General features: G+C 39.7%; 1 protein-coding gene across 2 annotated transcripts in view; it reads left to right on the top strand.

Moving 5' to 3' along the window:
- Positions 1 to 1,899: 1,899 nt before the first annotated feature.
- The window catches only part of ZSWIM5 (zinc finger SWIM-type containing 5), a 287,054-nt gene continuing 266,735 nt past the window's right edge, over positions 1,900 to 22,218 (top strand). For both annotated transcript variants that reach the window (XR_003679639.2, XM_024119681.3), the window contains exon 1: positions 1,900 to 2,497. Coding sequence is in view for 1 of the 2 variants with exons in the window: in XM_024119681.3 (XP_023975449.1) it covers positions 1,900 to 2,497 (598 nt within the window). In the remaining variant the exon portion in view is untranslated. The remainder of the gene's footprint in view (positions 2,498 to 22,218) is intronic.

Raw genomic sequence — 22,218 nt, 5'->3', positions numbered from 1 at the left:
TAAATATGTTTAATAACATTTCTTCATATATCCCAACCTCTATTAACTATATTTTCCAGCAGTTGAGTAAATCAGAGTAACGTATTCATTGATTCAGAGAGCAAATGTTTTTTGAGCATCTTCCATGTGCATGCATTATGGTGAGTGTTGGGACAGGCCTTTATATAGAAATATTTTCTGCCCTTACATAGGTCATAATCTAATCAGAGAGAATGGCATTAAAGGAATACTCATGCCCCAAATAAACTCTGATAAGTTCTAGGAAAGAAAAGATTGGGTGCCATGAAAGTCTATAATTGTGGTACCAGATTTAAGGGGCAGTAGGGATTATGCCACTTCACAATAATCCATTTAGATATTTACAGATATAAATCAATTAACAGATATAAACATATTTATTGTCTACTACACTGAATAAGCACTAGATTTGAATTACTTCTAATAAATTATATGTATAGGCATTATTACTAGCTCACTTTTACAAATGACTTGAGTCACGATTAGCATCACACAAGTAGCAAGGGTGATTCACACCCAATTCTGACTCTACGGCCTATGCTCTTTAATTCTGAGATTACAGCGAAAGCAAACTACTTTGGCCCATGTCCATCTCCAGTAATTTATTCCCTTATCCTTATTTTATACTACACTCTAGAACTCGCTCATTTTGAAGGCAGAACGCAACTGAGGGAACTCTCAAGACAGTTGTTGGAACATTTTAACGTTTTAGAGATTAGTTTGTCAGCAAATCTGAAATAATAAATTTTCCTGACTGAGCAGCATACCGTTGCTTACAACTCAGTTTTGTTTATTGAGGAGTTAGTGGTGAAGTTGCCGTATGTCAGGCACAGGATAAATTATCAAGAAAATAGACATGATCTTTGCTCTCATGGTGTTTACAGTCAATTGGGCAGTCAGACATTACACAAATATATAAAAATATGTGTGCAACTTGTTATAATTAACATGAAGGTGTAGAAAGACTGAGCCAAGTGAGGAAAACATAAAAGACCTAATTTAGACTGGAGGCAGGGGATCAGAGAACTCTACCAGAAACCACACCGAAAAGTTTTTTTCTCCCCCCTAGGATGCAAGGTGCTAAAACCCTTCAGTATCCACAGAGGCTGCAGCCGCCGTGGCGGTGAGATCTTGGAGCCCCACTGTCCAGTCGGGGGCTGGTGCGACTTTGCCGGGCTCCGGAGGGGACCGCCGACTTTATTCTACATTGCTGTGGTGTGAGGAGACTTTTCATCACTGGAACTTTCCGATTTTTTCCTAGTGTCTTCCTAGGGTTTTTCTGCAAAATCTTTCGCTCCGCTGTGACCGTCGCGCGTCTGGTCAATCTACAGAGGACCCCGATTTTGAGTTTTCTCTCTTCCTCCGCTCCGCAAGCCTAGCACTTCGCGGCGGCTCCTCGCGTGGCTTGCGCCCGGCCGTTGCACTTGGCCGCACAGTCCACTCCTCTCCCTCCAGGCGGCAGGTGGGTTGGAGGTGAGCGAGCTGGCGAGGGCCCGGCGCTCCTCGCCCTTGGCTGGCCTCTAGGTGGAGGTCGGCCCGGGGCGAGCGCTCGGTGCGCGTTCTGGGCCGTCTGCGTCTGGCGCGCGCCGCCGGCCCGCGCTCGCTCCCGTCCCTCCTCGCGCTCGCGGCAGCCCGGACGGCGCGCGCCGCCTCTCTCTCTTCCTCAGTCCGCCCCCGTCGGCCCTCGCGGCGCGCGCACCGGACCGGCCTAGGCTGCACACTCAGGCCGGCAGGCTCGCGGGTTTGCTCGCCCCGCCCCCGCCCCCCCCGCGGCGCCGCAGCTGGGCGCTTGCGCGGGGCGCGTGGCCGTGGCCAGGGTCTCCGCCGCAGCCGGTGCAGCCGCCGCTGCCTCCGCCTCAGTCAGTCAGTCAGTCCCCAGCAATGGCGGAAGGAGGTGAGCGAGAGGAGCTGCTCTCGCCACCGCCGGTCTCTCCGGCCAAGCGCCTGTGCTCGTGGCCCAGTCCGCAGGCTCACTACCCTCGTGGTTCGCCCGGGGCGGCCGGCGGCGGGGTAGGGGGCGTCGGCGGCAGCTGCCTGCCCCTGGGGGCCCGCCCCCACCTGCAGCCCGAGTCCTTGCTGGACTGTGCCGCCAAGACGGTTGCGGAAAAGTGGGCGTACGAGCGGGTGGAGGAGCGCTTCGAGCGGATCCCGGAGCCCGTGCAGCGCCGCATCGTCTACTGGTCCTTTCCGCGGAATGAGCGGGAGATCTGCATGTACTCCAGCTTCCAGTACCGCGGCGGCCCTGGCGCCGGCTCGGCTGGCGGCGCCTCGGGGGCTTCGCCGGCCGAGGAGGGGCCGCCGCCACCCCCCGGGGCCGCCACTCCGGCCGGCTCCGCCCCCGGGGCCGCCGCGGCGGGGGCGTCCCCCGGACTGGGCTCAGGGGCAGGAGCCGCCGGCGGCGGTGGTGGCGAGGGGCTCCCATTCCGCCGGGGCATCCGTCTGCTGGACAGCGGCTCCGTGGAGAATGTGCTGCAAGTCGGTAGGTGCTCGCTTGACTCCTCTCGGGTCCCCGGCTTCCTCTTCCGCAGGTGCCTTCTCTTTGCACAAGCCCTGGGCCAAGACCCCGGCTTTCTGCCCAACTCCTGTTCTCCCGTGAAAGGACAAACTAGTCACATAAAAAACTTTTCTTAACATTTCGTTCAGGTCCACTGCTGCTCTTTCCTCCACCAGCCCTGTACCCGCTTTTCTTATTGTTTGAAGAGCGAATAGATCTCTTTTTTACTCTTCGTTCTGCACCCCAGGCCAAGGCAAGAAGGATGGGGAGGTATGGCTTTCTGGATGTAATAATTTCTGAAATGCGTTTTTCTAATTTAAGTTTAGAGAGGAGAGAATTGTTAGTGAATCTGGAGCAAGCGGTCTTACAGGGAATGTTTGAGGGACAGGCTGTCAAAGGCAATCTAGTCTTCGCAGATTGAAGCTGGGTATAATTAACTTTAAAAATGGAAAAAATTCAACAAAATACTGTGCATTTCAGACAATTTTAATTACCTGCTTTACTATTACACCCCTCGGATCAGTGATACTTGGGAATCTAGGCTGTGGACTTAACAATAACCGAAGATGGAAATGTGACAGCTTCTCTTTTCCACACTCCCACCCAAGGAAAAAAAAAGGCACAATCTGGAGTGGGGGTGGGGTCTATCTTCCTTGTCAGACTGGGGTAAATCAAAAGCTGGTCACATTGGGTTTTTCAAATGCTTCTCATTTAACAAGTCTTCATATTTGCTGTTGTTTTATCTTTTTGTTTGTGGGAAAATGAAAAGGATTTCTTTCTCTTGTACTCCTCCAGAGCTTCTAGTCAGTTTGTTCATCTTATTAAATATACAAATACAGTAGTCCTGATTTGTGGAATGCTTAGGAAGAAAGGGAAAAAAATGACATTGTTTAACATTGACTTGCTATGTGGGAAATTAAAACACTGATTTTTTTTTTCTATTTGGACTGTTACAGCATTTTGGAAGTGCACCTTATCTTTATGCATTTTATTGTACAGTATATGCTCATATTTATTGAAAAAATATTGATTTTTGAAAGGAGTTGGAGAGAGGTTGTTTTTAGAATTAAACAAGCACAGGAACACACATACACAGGAACCCTAGACATCTAGCTGTCTTCTCCCCAGGTAAAACTGACATATTTGAAATTTTCTTTTCATTTTAAGAGTAGTACATTGTGGTGTTTCATATAAGGTAGTCTACTTCTGATTATTGAGAGTCACTGAACCCTGTGTTCTTTTTAAAACAACATATACCACAATTTGTTTTGCAAATGTGAAGTGTAAATTTATCTAAATTTATCCTGTGTCAGAATATAGTGACAGTGAGTTGAGAAAGTTTTGTTTATTTGAGGCTAGTCCTTTGTGTGTTTGTGTGTATTTTTGAAATAATTAATTGAATAATCAGATAATTAAGGTGTACAGCTTTAATACTGAAAACATGAAAATGGATATAGGCATTTCTTTATTCGTCTGTAGACCTTATTCTTTGTATGAGTTTCTATAAGTTAACTTTTAAGATTCTTGCTTAAAATATTTTGAATTGAAGTGTCAATTTAAGTGGTCATTTTATAGTAAGAAATATTGGGTTTGAAAGAATTTTCAAACTTTGAGGGGGCAGATGAGAGAGAGGAAGAGTTTTAAAGAGGTATATATTTTGAAAGTGACTATAATGTCAAGTTACAAATGAAATCAGATTTTGTGGGTGATCCAGGTCATGTTTAAATCAGATATTTTTCTTTTATAATAAGATAGTTGGCATGCTTATTAGGGTGATGAGCTCTTGTATGATAGTTTTAGGGACTGGAGAAAGAACTTATTTAAGCATATTTTCTGATTCTTACTTTGGATTTCATAGATGAAGGTAGGAGAATGAATTAATCACTTTTAAGTAATGCTATTTGAGAACCATGAGCTGTGTAATCTTTATTTTTCTGACTTTATGCTAGTAAGTGTGGAAGAGAAGGATATTCCATTCTGTATTATTCTGAGTTCTGTATCTTGGCATGAACCATCTTTTAATATGTAAAGTTAGAGACCCATCCCTCATCTCTTAAACCTAAAATGTGAGTATGTGACTTAATCTAGATGATAGGTTTTATAAAAGTATTGCCAAGAGATGAGTGAAGAAGTGATATGTATGTAGCAAGATGGTAATCATGTTCTTCACTTTATAACTTCACTTCAAACTCAATATAATTACTCAGTGGTATTATTAAAAATTCTACATATTTCCTTACTGTGTCCAAGCCATAGTTGTAACCTCAGAATTGGGAAGTTACTAAAGGCTGATACTTCAGGAAGGAAGGGATGTTAGGGTATTTGTATAACAACATCTTTTAAAGAAAAGATTCATTAGGGGATTTAAATAAGGAAAACAAGAATACCTTAAAATAAATAAATTTAAAAATAAAGAAAACAGCACAACACAGAATAAAAAATTTGAAGGAAAAAAATTAGACAACAACAAAAACTTGTACAAAGTGTAGGTATATTAAATTCGGTAACTTCTGATTACTTTCCACATGGAATCTGGTAATAGGGAGTCATGGACTGGTTGGAAAGCAAATGCTCTGTAGAAAACATCAGATTTTGTATCAGAACTAAAACTTTCCCAGCTTGATGTAAGCAAATGGGAGGACTAGGTTGTTATGCTCAAAGGATACATTTCTTTTCCATGACAGTACTGAATCAGAAGTATTGTTCCTTTTAAAAGGGGAAAATTGTAAATTAGTGTTTTCATGGACATCTGTAAGTTTGAAGCTCTGTGAATAGACTTTTCTGATCTCTCAGTATTATGAGGGTAATAGAGTTCAGGTGTTTTGAGCATCTGCATTTTTAACCTGTTTAAGAAGCCCATGGAAATAGTGGTAGTATAAACCTCGGGAAAATACTTACTCAGGAATCTGCAGATGGTATAAGAATGGTACAACTATAATTTACTAATAATTTTAAGATGTTGACCCTTTTTTGCTATCCATCATATTTTATTTATTTATTTATTTATTTTGCGGTACGCGGGCCTCTCACTGTTGTGGCCTCTCGCGTTGCGGAGCACAGGCTCCGGACGCGCAGGCCTAGCAGCCATGGCTCACGGGCCTAGCCGTTCCGCGACATGTGGGATCTTCCTGGACCAGGGCACGAACCCACGTCCCCTGCATCGGCAGGCGGACTCTCAACCACTGCGCCACCAGGGAAGCCCTATCCATCATATTTTAAATGGATTTCTCTGTGTTTGGTAAAACTTAAAGGAGGTTTGTGTCTTCTCAGGAAAATCTGAAGTGATTGAGGGAAAAGAAGCATTAACATTTTTTCTCTTATATGCAGAAATATTAAATTTATTTGAATATTTAGATTTTCAAAAATTGGATAAAGGCATACAGGGTCCTTCAGTGCTGGTATATCTTAATTATATAAATATCCAGAAATTATCATAGATTCTGACAGTTGAGCCCCATATTTTTAGCCTACATGTTTTCTAATAAACACATAATTTGTATGTGGATAGTCTTCAAGACTAGAGCCACAATGCTAAGTACTACTTTATGTGGAAGAAGTGTAATTACAAAGTCGATAATAATAAAAATGTCCATTTCAGGAAGTTATCCGTAGCTTAAATGTTAACTAGTAAGTTTATAATTATGAGCATGTATATATTATCAATAAACATCTATGAAATTTTTCTATAATACAGACTTTTGTGAAATGCAGCAATAACAAGTATTAAAGATGTTGATTTTTATATGTAATTTGTTTTTAATCTCTATTATTTAGGGGAACAAAAGATATCCTCATCTAAAAAGCTTTATAGCATTGTGTGTAAGTTAGAATAGATATAAAATCATAATAAAATTTCCATGTGGGGAAAAATGACTTATTTATATGTGAGATATTCCAGCAGGGAAAGCAGCTGCATACCTTTAAGGGATAAGTGGTAACATTTTTTAGAGTAGAAACTTACCAAGTTTTAAAATCACATTGCTCTTTTATTTTTTTTTGATCAATGAATTCTCTCCTTCCTCCTCCACCACACAGTGCCTCACACACACATCTTAATATTTAGTAAATGTTTGTTAATTTCCAAAATATACAAACAGCTCGTACAGCTTAATATCAAAAAACAAAAAACCCAGTCAAAAAATGAGCAGAAGACCTAAATAAACATTTCTCCAAAGAAGACATACAGATGGCCAACAGGCACATGAAAAGATGCTCAATATCGGTGATTATTAGAGAAATGCAATTGAAAGCTACAGTGAGGTATCACCTTACACCGGTCAGAATGGCCATAATTAAAAAGTCTACAAATAATAAATGCTGGAGAGGCTCTGAAGAGAAAGGGACCCTCTTACACTGTTGGTGGGAATGTAAATTGGTGCAGCCACTATGGAGAACAGTATGGAGGTTCCTTAAAAAACTAAAAATAGAGCTGCCATATGATCCAGCAATCCCACTCCTGGGCATATATCCAGAGAGAACTCTAATATGAAAAGATACATGCACCCAATGTCCATAGCAGCACCTTTTACAATAGCCAAGACATGGAAGCAACCTAAATGTCCATTGACAGAGGAATGAACAAAGATGTGGTACATATATACAATGGAATATTACTCAGCCATAAAAAAGAATGAAATAATGCCATTTGCAGCAACATGGATGGACCTAGAGATTATCATACTAAGTGAAGTAAGTCAGACAAAGACAAATATCATATGATTTCACTTATATGTGGAATCTGAAAAAATGATACAAATGAACTTATTTACAAAACCGAAATAGACTCACAAACATAGAAAACAAACTTACAGTTACCAAAAGGGATAGTGGGGGTTGGGGGGAGAGATAAATTAGGAGTTTGGGGTTAACTTATACAGACTACAGTATGTAAAGTAGGTAGACAACGAGGACCTCCTGTATAGCACAGGGAACTATATACAATATCTTGTAATAACCTATAATGGAAGAGAATATGAAAAAGAATATGTATGTTCATGTGTATAACTGAATTGCTTTGCTGTACACTTAAAACTAACATAACATTGTAAATTAAGTATACTTTGGTAAAAAAAGTTTGTTGAATAGTGAATGTTTAGAAGTTTAAAAACAAACTTCTCAGTATTCTAAAACTAAGAGAGAGAGACATGAATTTTTATAATGAGTGCAGGGTTAGAAGACATGGGGAAAACTCCATACTTGCGCATATAATAAGCTGATAACAGTAAGTGGTATGAACGTTGCAACAGTGTGTATCTTTTATGTTGACTGTTTTATGTGAAGAATGGTGATTTATCAGTTTCTTCAAAACTTCAGATGAATTCTTATTGAAAGTGACTTTCTCAAGGAATAGAGCTTTAGATTTTAAAGATAATGAATAAACTAAAGGTAGTGGACTTTTAGAGGTTATCTTTATTATAGGAATTAAAAATATATATTATTGAAGTGTGAATACAAAGTCTAAATTTTGAAGTGAAAGGGCTGGATATTTACTTAAGCCTATGTGAAACAATTTCTTTGCTCTTGTTTTAGTAATGGCAATTAAAAATCAGGACATTGAGACTTCCCTGGTGGTCCAGTGACTAAGACTCTGTGTTCCCAATGCAGGGGGCCTGGGTTCGATCCCTGGTCAGGGAACTAGATCCCACATGCCACAACTAAAGACCCCACATGCCACAACTAAGAAGATCCGCATGCCACAACTAAAAATCCCACATGCTGCAACTAAGACCCGGTGCAGCTAGATAAATAAATAAATTAAATAAATAAATAAAATAAAATAAATATTTTTTAAAAAATCAAGACATTAACTGTCAGTATCTTATGGTTGATGGCTATATATATACACACACGTGTTAAAATGTAAAGCGCTATACCCCAAAAAGTCACATTTACTGTATTATTTTAGAAAATAATTAAAAAAAATCAAGACATTAGGGCTTCCCTGGTGGCGCAGTGGTTGAGAGTCCGCCTGCTGATGCAGGGGACACGGGTTCGTGCCCCGGTCCGGGAAGATCCCACATGCCGCGGAGTGGCTGGGCCCGTGAGCCATGGCCGCTGAGCCTGTGTGTCCGGAGCCTGTGCTCCGCAGCGGGAGAGGCCACAGCAGTGAGAGGCCCGCGTACCGCAAAAAAAAAAAAGTCAAGACATTAATATGTCAGTAAATTAATGTATAAGAGAAATACTGAAAATGCTGTATTAGTTTCCTATGGCTGCTGTAACAAACTGCCACAAACTAGGTGGCTTAAAACAACAGAAATTTACTGTCTCACAGTTCTGGAGGCTGGAAGTCTGAAATGAAGGTATCGGCAGGGTCATGCTCCCTCTGAAACCAATAGGGAAATCCTTCCTTGCCTCTTGCTAGCTTCTGGTGGTTTGCCAGGAGTCTTTGGCATTCCTTGGTATACAAGTGCATAATTCCAATCTCTACCTTCTTTGTCACAGGCGTTCTTCCTATGTATCTCTGTCTTCACATGGCCATTTTATAAGGACATGGATTATTGGATTAGGGGCCTACACTGCTCCAGTATGAGCTCATTTTACCTAATTACATGTGCAACGACCCTATCTCCAAAAAATACGTCATGTTCTGAGGTACTGGGGGGTTAGGACTTCAACATACCAATTTTGGAGGACACAGTTCAACTCATAACAGCTTCTCATGCTTGTTTTTTGTTGCATAACAGTTTCATGTGAATTTTAAACTTATATGTTGTATATGGCTCAAATTAGAAATCACCACATTCACTTTATTAGGTAAGCATTATTTCAATTTAATTGATTCAATTTGCATGATTATTTAATATTTTTAATACATGTGGGACTTTTTTGACAAATAAGTGGTCATTTAGAGGTTAAACCTGTCATCCTTCTTTATAAAAAATGATGACTGTGCAATATAGCACTCAGGGTATACATGCATGGATGAACAGATTACTGTGGGATTTTTTTCATGCATACCATTTATAACTCGTGTATAGAAATAGGTAACCCTCAGTTGTCCAGAGCCTCTTCAGCATCTCCTCCTTCAGTCAAATCACCAGTGGCTTGAGTGTTCTGCCAGTTCTGCATAATCCACTGTACAAGAAGGTATGAGACCTCACTGATAGCTTAAGGGCATAGAGATCACAGTGCTTGAAGCTTATCATGGAGAAACAGGAGGACAAGCTGGAGATGCTGTACAAGCTCATCCTGGTGGAAAACAAGAGCCTGAGCTGGGGGGCACCTTGTATGGACTTTCTCTGTCATACGTACAAGGAAGTTCGGCAGCTACTGAGCTAGAGCAAGTGGGTAAACAGAATACGGTCCTAAGCCAGCTTCCAGAAAGTACCCCAGGAGAGCAGAGAAATCTGGACAGTTGCATATCTTGTAAGTCATGTAAGCTGACCTCAGTCTCTTTGCTGGGAGGGGGAAGTTTAAGGAGATACTTTCTTTTCTGGGCTGAAGTATCCTACCACTCTGTCATGTCCTACTGATGGAAGGTGCCCCTAATCCCATCACTTTATCTAGCTTTTCCTGTGGTAATGCATGTAGTTTCTCAGTTCACTTTATGTGATTTGGTGTTGGGGACTTTGGAGGCACCCAGACCCTGGCAATTTTATGTGTCCCTTTGGACCAGCCTTCAAGAAGAGAGGGGCAGGCAGGAAGGAGTGGGGATCCCAGGATTACTACAGGGGGAGGGGCTGCTAATTTAGCTCTCTGTTAGCAACAGCTGCCTATATTAGGGATAAAACATACACATGCACAAGAACTGGGGTATAGACCATAGGTGGTGGAGAGAAAAATGATCAGTCCCTCTTGGGCCTGGAAGTCAGCAGCAACATCAGAGTGGTTGATTAGCTTTCCCTCTCTGCTTCCACTCTTCTTTCTTTCTCCTGCAATGGTTGGTGATCACCCCATGGATAGAGATACATTGTCAGAGATGAGTAAGTCTGGGAACTGAGTTACAAAATAAATTAAGATCTGGGAGAGATACCAGCCTTCTTTCCAGCTGGAGAGGCCCCAACACTGAATGGTTCTGTAGGGAGTCTGATCATCAACTTGCAATACCTCGCAGAGCCAGCCCATTTCCCGTTCTGAGCTCCTACTGGAAACACTGCTTCTCCAAGCTGGGGGTTCTTGAGGAGAGAGGCAGAGGTGCCTGGAGCAGGTCTCTCCTGCCTGGACACCACTTGGGCTTTGGTATTGACAGAGTGGCTGACAGTTATGTTCCAACCTGAACTGGCTGGGACAGGACAAGGGCTAGCCGTGATGGTGGCCAGGCTCACCTGCTCCCAGCCTGGGATGCCCCTGCTCTGGACCTCTTATTTCTCTTTATTGGTTTATTTTTCAATGCATCTTTAATTTGTAAAGAAATAAAGATATTTTTTAAAAAAGAAATAGGTAACTCTGAAAGCATATGAACCATGTCTTAACCTTTTTCCAAACCCCAAGTTAATATGGTTCGGAATTGTGTTTGATATTAGAAATGGACTGCAGTCCATTCCAGATTACTTTTTTTTTTTTTTTTTTTGTGGTACGCGCGCTTCTCACTGTTGTGGCCTCTCCCGTTGCGGAGCACAGGCTCCGGACGCGCAGGCCCAGCAGCCATGGCTCACGGGCCTAGCCGTTCCGCGGCATGTGGGATCTTCCTGGACCCGGGCACGAACCCGTGTCCCCTGCATCGGCAGGCGGACTCTCAACCACTGCGCCACCAGGGAAGCCCCCAGATTACTTTTATGTGAATTTTCTACCTTGCGGTTTATTTATAGGCTTATTTCTTCCCTCATATAGGCAGCATGCTTGGCCACTTTTAGCCTGTCATGGAGCTGGTATGCCAAGGAAATCACACTCATTTTAACATTAGCTTTAGCATTATATTATCATATGCTAAATTACTCTGATACTTTTCATAATCACATGTAGCCAACTGATTACTTTTTGGTTCTCAGTATTGAGAAAAATTGTCCTCCCTCTTAGAATGTATAATGTGATATGCCGTAAATTGGTACTCAGTACATGCTTATTGAATGAATGAGTAAACTGTTGTATAATTTAAAAAATGTTTATGTAGCATGGAAATCTTTCTTCCTTGATTTATATGTAACTGGAGCCGAGGAGATATACTGGCAAGATATATAAATAAAATAAAGATGTAATTTCTTCATGTTTTTGGTTTTTAAAACATTATATAGATTAAAAAATACCATTGAAGGTTATTATTAACTAGTTCTTGATTCATTCATTGAACATTTAGCCACTTGTTTTGTGTAAAGCTCAGTAAATAATTGTTTACTTATTTTGGGTGGAAATCATTACAAAATACTTTGTTTTTCCCTACCTTAGAATACAAACCCCCAAGTTGGGCACTAAAGCCTATGCTTCTAGAACTGCATTATGTTGCCATCTGTATGTAGGTGGGAAGTTGTAAACTGAGTGGGTACTTGACCCTGAGAAATTCTCTGAAACCTGCCTTTGAAAAGCTTTTTTGGTCATTTGCTTCTTTCTCATTATAATGGAGTGATGAATGTGGTAAGCAAGGCAGTATAACATAGTTACCTTCTTTAAAAATACATTGTTGAATCAAAAGATGAAGTACCCTCTCCCTAGTGGTTTTCTTACCTTAAGAACTGTTGTTTTTATATTTATTTAGTCCTTAGGGAAATGCAAATTAAAACCTAAGGAAATACTGTACACACACTAGAATGTGTAAAATAAAAGACTGACACTACCAAGTACTGACAAGGATGTGGAGCAACTAGAACTCTCTTCCATTGCTGGTGGGAATGCAAAATGATACAGCCACTTGGAAAAGTTTCTTTTTTTAAAAAAATTTATTTATTTTATTATTTGGCTGCGTTGGGTCTTTGTTGCTGCGTGCGGGCTTTTCTCTGGTTGCATCAAGCAGGGGCTACTCTTTGTTGCGGTGTGCAGGCTTCTCATTGCGGTGACTTCTCTTGTTGCGGAGCACCGGCTCTAGGTGCGTGGGCTTCAGTAGTTGTGGCTCACTGGCTCTAGAGTGCAGGCTCAGTAGTTGTGGCACAAGGGCTTAGTTACTCTGTAGCATGTGGGATCTTCCCGGAGCAGGGATCGAACCCGTGTCCCCTGAATTGGCAGGCTGATTCTTAACCACTGCACCACCAGGGAATTCCCAATAAACAGTTTCTTATAAAGTTAATCATACACTTAATCATAAGATTCAGCAACCTATTCCTAGGTATTTACTTTAAAGAAATGAAAACATATGTTCATATAAAGATTTGTACTTGAATATTCAGAACAGCTTTATTCAGAATAGCCCTAAACTGGAAACAACCCATATGTCTATGAAATGGGTGAATAGATAAAGAAATTGTTGTATATACATGTAGTGGAATACTGTTCATCAATAAAAAAGAACAAACTGATGGCCTAAAACATGGATGATTCTTAAAAGCATTATGCTAAATAAAAGAAGCGAGACCAAAAAGAGAACATAGAATACAATTCCATATACATGAAATTTTAGAAAGCCTTAAGCTATAGTGACAGAAAGTAAATCAGTGGTTGCTAGGGGAGAGGGAAGTGGGGCATGAGGAAACTTTTTTGGGTAATGGAAATGTTCTATGTTGTGATCATGGTAGTGGTTACATGGCTGTATTCATTTGTCAAAACTTAATTGTATACTTAAAATTGGTATATTTTATTGAATGTAAATTATGCCTCACAAATTGATTTTAAAGGAAAGAGTGGTGGGTTCCAATCTTGGTTTCACATTAAAATCACCTGGGAAGATTTTTAAAAAAATAGTGCCAAGGACTCACCCCGCATTAATTAAATAAGAATCTGTTGAGAATGAGGACTGAACTTCAGAATTTTTAAAAAGTTCCTAGGTTGTTTTATGTGCAGCCAAGGTTTGAAAACACTGTTCTAGAAAAATGATCACCTTTATTAGTGTTGTCAGTGTTTTTAAACTTATCGTAGGCAGTCAGAACATTATGTAATATTTATTACACAAATGCTATGGACTATGTCAACTTTCTTTTCTACTTCAGTCTATTTTCTTTTATCTATCTTTAGGTTTATTAATGGATCTCAAGGAAAATTATTCTCTTACTACTGAAAATGTGTGTCTGTGTTTTAGAAAGGTCTTATGCAAAAGTGTATAAATTCGTACCATCAAAAGACACTTGTAGGGGCTTCCCTGGTGGCGCAGTGGTTGCGCATCCGCCTGCCGATGCAGGGGAACTGGGTTCGCGCCCCGGTCTGGGAGGATCCCACATGCCGCGGAGCGGCTGGGCCCGTGAGCCATGGCCGCTGGGCCTACGCGTCCGGAGCCTGTGCTCCGCAACGGGAGAGGCCACAAGAGAGGGAGGCCCGCATACCACAAAAAAAAAAAAAAAAAAAAAAAAAAAGACACTTGTATAAATGTAATGCCAACATATAATTTTATTTATGTTTGTTCATTCCTCCATTCATTTATAAAACTTATATTTAACATTTTTAAATATTCTGTGCAAAATAGAATATAAATTCTGTATTTAAGGAGTATACAGTTTAGTATAGGATACATGTTAAAATAGCACTTAACACAGTGTTCTGTAATAATAGAGGTAGTTACTGTGGAGGCAAAGGGTAGAAAGTGATTAGAGAAATGAGGACAGCTGGATAAATTGCTCTATTTTAATATTCTAATTATAAGAAATTTAAAAATTATGTATAATATTGCAATATTAGATTGAAAACACTATTTATTGCTTACAAGTTAGATTGACCCTTCATGAAATTCTTTCTATATTGGCATTTCTCTGCCCTATAATACTCTAGCCCATAGTTGATTCAAAGGGGTAACATTGGCAGGCAGGAAGATGACAAAAATACTGCCAGATATTCTTTTTTTTTTCAGAATAATTTTATAGATTTCTGTCTTTAGAATGGCTTTGTTATATCTTCATAGGATACTTTTTTCTTTTTTAAAAAAATTGTTGCTTTTTTAAGGTATAAATATATGATAGCTAATCAGTAAAACAGAATTTGGTCCATCCATCCATTCATTATCTTGCATTCTGTAAGCAATAGGAGAATGTATTATGCCTTTGAAAGCCTTTGGAGATAATTACATTTTTTCCTATTCATTCATGGTTTTATTGAATGGAAGCCTGCCACATTAATACATTCAGGAAGTCAGCCTGTTTTTATTTTGCTTACATCTATCAACACCTGGTAAACGGACATGACTGTCAAGCATCACCAACATACATTGATGTTAGTGGTATAAAATCCTTCCCCATGTTATGGTTCTTGTGAAAAAATACTTTTGCTAATCTTTTCTCTCACTCAATATTATATTATTATTTTTATTGTTAATTAAAGTATAGATGATTTAGAATTTTATATTGTTTCAGGTGTACAACACAGTGATTCAGTTTTTTATAGATTATACTCTCAATATTATTGTACTCTTTACTGTCATGTATATTTGCATTTATCTACTATATATTATATTATCACATATTATATAATATGACATATGATATATATGTGATTATATTATATATTATCACATATATGCAGGGACTATGCAGCAGGTAGCCTCAGAATTCTGGCTCCTCACTATGTCTCACTTTCCTCAACTATAAATGGACCAGAATGATGGTCCATTTGTTTTATACTCAAAAAGAATTGTTTTGAGTATAAATTAATTAACATGTTAACTATTTAGAACAGGGCCTAGCACTTATCAGGTATTACGTAAATATTCATTCACTATTATTCTTGTATCAAAATTGTTGAGAGTATTCCATATTTGTTACATTTCCTTCTTTAACCTTCTCGCCACTTCTGAAGCCTTTTCAATCTGACTTCTGCTTTCGCTCACTATATTAAAATTGATCTCTTAAAGGTCACCAATGACCTCATGATTGCCAGACACAGTATCCTTTTTCCAGTCCTCATCCTTCATGACCTCTGTATAGCATTTTCTGTAGTCTTCTGAACCTTCCTGTTGAAATGTTTCTTCCTAGATTTTTGTTTTATTTCACCATTCTGGTTTTCCTTCTACCTTCCTTCTTTATTCTCTTATCCCACAAAAGTAGGATTACCTTCTTGCCCCAAGTTTTCTAATTAAGCAATCTTATTTATTTCTACAGCTTCAATAACTATTTTAAGAACATAAGTTAGTATCATATAATTTAATGGTTTCAAATTTGTTTCAAGCATCTCTACTTATTTTCAAATGAAATCTTACATGATATTCCAGTTTTTGCAGCAGAAAAATTTGAGATGTTTTGGGAATTGGGATGGGGCCCAAAACTCAGGCAGCTTGGCCAGCTTCTTCCCTTTGATCCCTGAAGCACTTCCAAATAATCTTAATCTTGGGATTTGTAGTTGGGAGATCTGCCTGAGATTTCTCATCTGTACAAGTGTTAGGATTTTTGTGAGATTCTAAAGAAACTAATATACGTGAAAGTACTTTATAAATGTCACTGTGCAAATACTATGACTGTTAAGTGTACATCGTTGTTCCTCCCTTTTGAATTCAAGATCAGCATGTATATTTGCCTGCTAGATATTTCTAAATGGGTACCCTAATAGCCACTCAAAATGAATATGTCTGATAAGGGATTAATGTTCAGGATATGTAAAGAACTCCTACAACTCAACAACAAAAAGCAAACAACCTGATTAAAAGATGGTCAAAGGACTTGAATAAACTCTTCTACAAAGAAGATATGCAAATGGCCAATAAGCACGTGAAAAGATGCTCAACATTACTCACTAATCATTAGGAAAGTGCAAAAAACCACAATGGGACATCACTTCATATCCATTAGGATGACTGTTATACAGAAAAAAAACCCAGAAAATAACAAGTGTTGGTAAGGATATGGAGAAATTGGAACCCTTGTGCATCACTAATGGGAATATAAAATGGTGCAGCTTCTGTGGAAAATGTTATGGTAGTTCCTCAGAAAACTAAACATAAAATTACTGGATTCAGCAATTCCGCTTCTGGGTCTGTGGCCAAAAGAATTGAAAGCAGGAACTCGAACAGATATTTGTACACCCACATTATAACAGCAGTAGTCACAATTGCCAAAAGACGCAAGCAACCCAAGTGTCCAATGACAGATGAATGGATAGACAAAATTTACTATATACATACAATTTACTATTATTCAGCCTTAAAAAGGAAGGAAATTATGATACATGCTACAACATGGATGAACCTTGAGGGCATTATGCTAACTGAAGTAAGCCAGACACAAAAGGTAAAAAATTATATGATTCCACTTATATGAGCTACCTAAAATAGGCAAATTCATAAGAGACAGAAAGTAAAATAGAGGTTACCAGAGGCTGGGGGAAGAGGGGAATGGAAAGTTATTATTTAAGGGGTACACAGAGTTTTATTATGGGATAATGGAAAAGTTCTAGGGACTTCCCTGGTGGTGCAGTGGTTAAGAATCCGCCTGCCAATGCAGGGGACACAAGTTTGATCCCTGGTCCGGGAAGATCCCACATGCTGTGGAGCAACTAAGCCCATGTGCCGAAACTACTGAGCCTGCGTTCTAGAGCCCGCGAGCCACAACTACTGAGCCCGCGTGCCACAACTACTGAAGCCCGCGCACCTAGAGCCCATGATTCGCAACAAGAGAAGACATCGCAATGAGAAGTCCGCACACCGCAGCAGAGTAACCCCTGCTCGCCGCAACTAGAGAAAGCCCGTGCGCAGCAACGAAGACCCAACATAGCCAAAAGTAAATAAAATAAAATAAATAAATTTATAAAAAAAAAGAAAAAGTTCTAGAGATGGATAATGGTGATGGTTGCACAGCAGTGTGAATGTACTTAATGCCACTGAACTGTACACTTAAAATGGGTAAAGAGTACATCTTGTTTATATTTTACCACAAGAAAAAAAGTTTTAAAAAAGGCTACATGTCATATGATTCAGTTTATATGAAATGTCCAGAATAGGCAAATCCTAAAGACAGAAAGTAGATTCGTGGTTTTCAGGACCTGGCGGTAGGGAAAGTAATTGCTAATGGGTATGGGGTTTCCTTTTTGGGTGATGAAATGTTCTAATATTAGATAATGGTGATGATTGCACAAATCTGTGAATATACTAAATACCACTGAATCGTACACTTTAAAAGAGTGAGTTTTGTGATATATGAATTACATCACAATAAAACTTATTAAAAAAGCAAATATTCCAAATAGGAAAAAAAAAAACTTCAAAGACATTCTTTTTCTTAGGAAATGAGGTCTAAATTCCTAAGCCTTATTATTAGAGACTGGGGTTCAAATTTCAGTTCTGCTACTTTCTAGCTGTGTAACCTTGGATGACAAGTTACTTAACCCTTCTGTGCCTCAGTTTCTTTATCTCTAAAATGGAGACAAAATACCATCTCAGAATGTTTATATCATAGTTAAATGAGATAATGTATTCAAAGTCAACTTGGAATTTCTTACACATTGTAGGGTAGTACTATGAATATTAATTCTCTTTGTTTTAACCTTCCCTGCCTCTTAACAGTCTATACATCTGTTCTTAAAAGTGCCTTTTCCTTATCTACTTAGTTGAAATTAAACCTTCCATTTTAGTCCTATGCATTATTCAGCAATTGTTTATTAAGTACATATTATGTGTTAGGCTCTTGTCTAGACGCTTGGAGATATGGCAGTGAATAAAACAGAGTTCCCGCTTTCATGGAGCATACGTTTTAGTTAGGGGACAGACAGCACTTTCTACTTTCAGCTTGTGTTATAATTATTTATTATTAGGTATGATTTTCTCTTCCAGTCTGTAAGCACTTCTAGGGCAAGGACTGTATCCTACAATATATTCAGCATCCAGCACAATACCTAGTAGAATTCATAATGGATTTTTAAGAGGTCTTTGTGGAAATGAATTGAAACCATTATCTTTTTAATTTCTATGATTTTCATAACAGTGATTCTCAACACTGCTGCTTTATATTTTACTCACATCACTTGAGGAACTTTAGTAAAATACATTCTGGGGCTCCACCCTTGTAAATTCTAGTTGACTAGAATTGGAATGGGGCTCGGAAATCTCTTTCTTTGACAAGCTCTCCAGGTTTAAATGTTTGGGATCCAGTATTCTATAGTACTTAGCACAGTGATTTACATGGAATATGCTTAGTAGATGTTGATTGAATTGCTCTATTGATTGATTTATACACTAGCTTTTTCCAAACCAGATTTGGAACTTGTGGGTCAAATTGAAAAAAATGGATAGAGTGGTTATAGGAAAGAGTTATATGAAAAAGTCATTAATCTTAGCAGCACTGCATTTGCTATTAGGAAAACCACTAATATCTATCCTTTGTTCTTTTTATTTATTTATTTATTTGAGTAATTAAAAAAATAAATTTATTTATTTTATTAATTTATTTTTGTCTGTGTTGGGTCTTCATTGCTGTGCACGGGCTTTCTCTAGTTGCGGTGAGCAGGGGCTGCTCTTTGTTGCGGTGCATGGGCTTCTCATTGCGGTGGCTTCTCTTGTTGCAGAGCACGGGCTCTAGGCCTGTGGGCTTCAGTAGTTGTGGCGCGTGGGCTCAGTAGTTGTGGCACACGGGATTAGTTGCTCTGTGGCATGTGGGATCTTCCCGGACCAGGGCTTGAACCCGTGTTCCCTGCTTTAGTAGGCAGATTCTTAACCACTGCACCACCAGGGAAGTCCCTATCCTTTGTTCTTTTAAAATGCTAGTTCTTAACATAGTGTGTCCAAAATGATTCTCCACATTTTAATAGGTAGTACGTTTTTGAAAAAGCACTGGAAAAGTCTGAAAGGATTTACATCATACTGGTAAATAATCTCTGTGAAGAGAAAGGGGAATAGGGGTGACCAAGAAGAAATTTAATCTGTATTTTAATTATTTTATAGTGAGAACCTATTTACATATTCCTTATATAATAATGTAATTAAAATAAGTTAAAGACAATATGATTTATTCAGCTGCATTTTGGTCAGCATCTTTGTCTTTTAAGTTAACCTGTGTTGGACAGATGTCATTTTACCTTTATAAATGTGATTTCGTTAAGGGGTTCTTAACCTGGCACCTGTAAATGGCTTTCAGGGATCCAGGAACTCCTGAAATTATTTTCAGATTTTACAAATGCAGATGGACATTTCTCAGAGAAGACAGTATATAACTTTCGTTTGATACTCAACGGGATCCATAACTCAAATAAGTTCAGGAACCACTAATTTATGCAGAAGAATCTGCTTTATTTGATAAAAATCCTCCAGTAAGTTCCTCTATTGCCTTTGAGCCTTGATGTGTATAATATGGGTGGATGTGATTCATTAACCATTTTTATTCTACCCATTTCAGGTTATGAATAGGATAGTTACTTTATTTTCTTATAGGTTAACACAGATCTACTATTTGCTATTTCTACTGAATATTTCAATGTTGTCATCTTTTTTTTTTTTTTTGTGGTATGCGGGCCTCCCTCTGCTGCGGCCTCTCCCGTTGCGGAGCACAGGCTCCGGACGCACAGGCTCAGCGGCCATGGCTCACGGGCCCAGCCGCTCCGCGGCATGTGGGATCCTCCCAGACCGGGGCGCGAACCCGGTTCCCCTGCATCGGCAGGCGGACGTGCAACCACTGCGCCACCAGGGAAGCCCTGTCATCTTTTATATATTTATTCTGTTTTGCTACTTATGTAAATGCTGCTAAGTTCCTTTTTTTTTGTTTTAACGGAATGATGGCTTGACATTATTGTGCCATAGACAGCTAAGTTTTAATGATTTGCACTAGCTGAAATAATATCCTATGAGGTTACTGAATAGAGTAGATCATAGCTACCTCTTTATCGAATTTTCCTATGGAATCAGATTTTTTAGGTTATGTTCCCTGGGAAATAGACTCTGAGATGGAGATTTGCCTGCAGAAGGTTTATTGAGGAACAATACTTGTAATGGAGCGAGGGAAGCAAGATTAGGAGGGCAGAGAGATTGAACTGATGCAGTTGCAACAGAGACTTTAGTCAGTCCTTTTGGGAACTCTGGAGCTTGTATGACACTTCAGAGCTGTCTGGAATTAGATGTGGGCTGATCTGAGGGCGTAACCTTGGGTGGGGTAGTTTCTTTCTGTGGAAGAGATGGAACTACACAGTTCTCCTTCCCAGTTGCAGAAAGTGCTTTAAGCAGATGGCTTTCAATTGTCAGCTGGTTCAGGGTCTGCCTCAGCTACAGAGAGCCGCTTCACCTGAGGTCACAGTCTTCTAGGGGCAGCTTGCAAACGGCTGAGCAAGGTGGGGGTATAAAGGTCTAGCTATTTTTGACAGGCAGTACTTCCTCCAGGGAACTGTACCTGGTTGTCAGACCTGCATTACAGTTTGACTTCTTCCTCTTCTCAGTCCTGCTTCTGTTGCCTTTCCTTCACAGGTATTGATTTCTAATAAGCATCTTGCATCCCAAATTCCCTCTCAGTGTGTTCTTTCAGAGAACGCAACCCATGATACTTTGGTTGAGGGCAGTTTGTGGAGGAGGATTGGCTGTGAGCTGCTGGCAGCCAACTCTCCTGGCAGTTAGAGGAATGAATGCCTTGGTCTTGAAGGGAGTATCTGGTCACTGTATTCCTTGTGCCTCTTGGATTCATTTCATATAGTAATTTCACCCCATGTGGGAACAAATTCTCCAACATTCTGTTTGGTCTCTTATAAAATGTGGGGAATTTACAAGACTGAGATTAGCAGATGAATTACAACCCCTTCCACTACAGCTAGTCTCCAGATAACAACGGATATTCAATGTCTCCCTCCACTAATTTCCAGTCTAGATTCTTGGCTAGCATCTCTTCCTGTCTAGGTGGCTTACCAGATGGGGTGACTGTCATGGCTGAGGAGTCTGAGCCTAGTTACCATGCCCTTTTTAGGTCTTGGCCACTATACTTGTTCATTTACTGTCAACATTGGGCAAGGGGGAGTATCACGAGATGCTCCAGTGATAACCTTGATGCTAAATGTCATCTACTTCCTGATGTTACTTTTCTTTGTGTTGGTAAATCTGCTTAATTTCATAAACACCATATGTTGCTAACGTAGCACATTATATTTATGCGACATTAAAATCAGATCTATTATGCGGGTTTTAAAGATCAAACATAACCTTGTTGAATCTGCTTTATTAATGTTTCTTTGATACATTATGGGAATGCTAATTGCAGAGGTTTGTAGATTGTCACCTCTTGTGTTGTCCCTTGCAAATATTATTAATATATCATCAGGATAATTAGCAACAAAAGAAGTTACTTATCCAAAACCTTATGTTTTTATTTGTAGTATTTTAGTATAGTTTTATTTAGAACTTTAGTTAGTAGTGAGTGGTTTTTTTTAGCACTTTCTCCCCATTACCTATTCACTTAGAGATTAGAACTGAAAAACTGAGGAGTTGGATTTTAACTTACTGCAGTTATATAGCCATGTGATAATTATGTCATTTAGCAAACTGTCAAGACAAGTTAGCATTGCTGGGAGGTTTTAGTGAGGAACCTTCCTTCTGCTCTGAAGCCAAGCCTGCTTGATGAGGCCTTGAAGGTGAGAGTGTTGGCAGTGTCCCTGAAGAGACTTAGTATTTTGGAACTGGGGGGCTCTCTTTAGCAGACTTCCTTCCTTCCTAACCTACCTACCTTCCTTCCTTCCTTCCTTCCTTCCTTCCTTCCTTCCTTCCTTCCTCCCTCCCTCCCTCCCTCCCTCCCTCCCTCCCTCCTTCC

Source organism: Physeter macrocephalus, chromosome 4 (genome assembly GCF_002837175.3).
Source record: "Physeter macrocephalus isolate SW-GA chromosome 4, ASM283717v5, whole genome shotgun sequence".
NCBI classification, from domain to species: domain Eukaryota; kingdom Metazoa; phylum Chordata; class Mammalia; order Artiodactyla; family Physeteridae; genus Physeter; species Physeter macrocephalus.
Note: the sequence above shows the minus strand (reverse complement) of the source record. Positions and strands in the feature narration are given on the sequence as shown.